The following is a 2,678-nucleotide window of genomic DNA, read 5'->3' as shown; positions in this document are numbered from 1 at the left end:
GAACTACCTATTATTAAATCTACCAATTGTTTAGTCTGTTTTGCCACTTGGCTGGGGAACAAAAATTATGGAGAAAAAGATTAGGGTAAAGTGGTGTAATAAACACGCCCCGACTCTTAATACGCCCCGCCGCCATATTTTTGCGTTCATTCCTTGTCTGATTCAGTATCATGCAGAACACCGATCGTGTTACACGTGCCTTACTTCGTATGCGGTAATTAAAGACGCACGCTTGTATTTTTCCGAGAAAAATAATATTCAGTGGTAAGTACAGCCAAACATTTGTTTCATAGTTTGAGTAAATGTCCTCTTTTATGTTTCAAATCATTTTTCTTCGATTTTTTTCGATTTGGCCTTCATCTAGACAAATAAATAAATGCCTGTGAGCACGTTCCGCAGTTAAAATACCTAAATGTGGTGGGTGAAATATCCCAGTGGGGCGTATTGTACACCCGATTTCGAATACGTCCCATATGCTTGGTTGTAAAACGCCCCAGTCGAAGGTTATTTTACTGTTTCTCATTATTGCCCCTTTTTTTAGATAATGGGCAGAGTATATGTGAGAAAAACGACAAGAGCATCTTGGACCGAAGCTGCAATGTCAACAGCCATGGAAAAAGTGAAAAGTGGTCAGATGGGGATAAATGCAGCCAGTAGGGAGTATGGTATACCTTCAAGAACTTTGAGGAGATATCTAGCTACGAATAGCTCTACAATGTACTTAGGTAGAAGTCCAGCTCTAAGTAGAGAACACGAAAAAAGGTTGGTCCGGCATATACAGGCACTGGGAGAAGTGGGGTTCGCACCGAGTAGAAATGATGTGAAAAAAATGGCTTTTGCTTTCGCCAAAAAGTTAAGCATAAACTGTTTCTCTGAAAATGATGAGTCAGCAGGGAAAGTTTGGTTAAATGGATTCTTAAGAGGAAATCCCAGCTTATCTATCAGAAAATCTGAAGGCCTCTCACTAGCTCGGGCCCAAGGGATGAATAGGATAGAAGTTGGTGATTATTTTGATCTCTTGCATAAACTATTAATTGACAATGACTTATTAGATAAGCCGTCCAAAATATTCCATATGGACGAAACAGGCATTCAAGTGAACAATAAGGCAGAGCGTGTTGTTGCTACGAAAGGGAGTAAAGATGTCTATTCTCTCACAAGTGCAGAAAAGGGTGAAAATATCTCATTAATAGCATGCTGCAATGCTGAAGGGACATTTTTTCCGCCAGTCCTAATAATGAAATGTAAATACAGAAAACCAGATTTTTTAGATGGACTTCCTCCTGGCTCCGATGTTTATATGAACCAAAAGACCTCGTACATTAACAGCGATTTATTTATAAAGTGGTTCCGTGAATACTTCATTCCAAGAAAAGGTACCGGCAACGCGTTACTGATATTGGATGGTCATGCATCACATTGCAATGCGGTTGAACTTTTGGACTTGGCTTCTGAAAACAACATTGAACTTTTATGTCTGTCCAGCCATACAACGCAGGCATTGCAGCCTCTCGACAAATCTTTTTTTAAACCGCTCAAAAGCTATTTTGCGCAAGAGGCAAGAACATGGATGATTAATCACAAAGACAGAAAGTTGAACAGGCACAACGTTTCTGCACTGATAGGAAAGGCTTGGGTTAAATCAGTTTCCGTTAGTAATGCAGTATCCGGATTCAAGGCAACAGGTATTCATCCATATGACCCATCTGTTATCCCCGAACATTTTTTTAATATCTCTGATGCTGCATGTGCCAACGTACAGGTACCAAATCAAGAAGTTCTTCCTGAAGGAGTTGCCGCTGCCGAAATCCCCAATGATCTTGCAACAGATCCTCAGCAAGAAATATCCTGTGATTCTGCAGCAAATTCTCAGCCGGAACCGAAAGAATCTCCATCTAAAGAAGTTGTTCCCGAAGAAGTTGCCGCTGCTGAAATCCCCAATGATCCTGCAACAGATCCTCAGCAAGACTCAAAAGAAACTCCATCCAAACTTTTAAGGGAAATTGCTTCCGTGCCAACTATTCCAATTAATACCTCAAAAAGGAAGCAGTCAGCTATTATCCTAACATCTCCAGAAAATAGAGCCAAACGACAGATTCTGTCTGATAAAAAGTCAGCTAAACATTGCCCAAATGTTCCAGTGCTCCTAGCACATCCGGAGTAAAATCTAAAACCCTTTGCTTGAAAAAAGGTAAAAAGAGGAGGAAGCCATCTACTTCGTCTTCCGAAGAGGATTCAACAGTAATTTATGGATCTTCAGATGAGGCTTCAGACATTGATGACACTGACTGCACTGAGTTGGAGAACACTATTATTCTACCAAATCCAAAGATGATTGGATTCAGTGTATCGTTTGTGGAAAGTGGTTGCATGAAAGCTATACGATGTACCTCAACCTGTGCAACAGATGTGGACGTCAAAAGAAACGAATGGAAAACAAAAAATAGCTTGTTAGGATTAACTTTTCAGTACTTTTTACCCGGGGCGTATTGCAATCAAGTAGTGTGTAATACGCCCCGCCTTGATATTTCTAGATATCCATTTTTCTTTTAATGAGAAGGGGCTGTAGAAAAACTTCTTGTTGGTTTTCGATTGAATTCGCATCTTAGTTATTTCCTGTTCACTGAGTTTTTAATAAACGTTCCAAACAATTAGTTTAATACTTATTTCCGAAATGT

The 2,678-nt window shown here is 39.8% G+C and overlaps 1 protein-coding gene across 1 annotated transcript; it reads left to right on the top strand.

Moving 5' to 3' along the window:
• The first annotated feature begins 544 nt into the window (after positions 1-544).
• On the top strand, positions 545-2,164 carry LOC108915372. The gene has a single exon (XM_018721393.1). It carries the CDS (start codon positions 545-547, stop codon positions 2,162-2,164), a length of 1,620 nt encoding a protein of 539 aa, XP_018576909.1.
• The last annotated feature ends 514 nt before the right edge of the window (positions 2,165-2,678 follow it).

Source organism: Anoplophora glabripennis, unplaced genomic scaffold (genome assembly GCF_000390285.2).
Source record: "Anoplophora glabripennis isolate ALB-LARVAE unplaced genomic scaffold, Agla_2.0 scaffold1438, whole genome shotgun sequence".
In the NCBI taxonomy this organism is placed as follows: Eukaryota; Metazoa; Arthropoda; class Insecta; order Coleoptera; family Cerambycidae; genus Anoplophora; species Anoplophora glabripennis.
The sequence above is the reverse complement of the archived record's forward strand: the minus strand, read 5'-3'. Positions and strand labels throughout refer to the sequence as shown.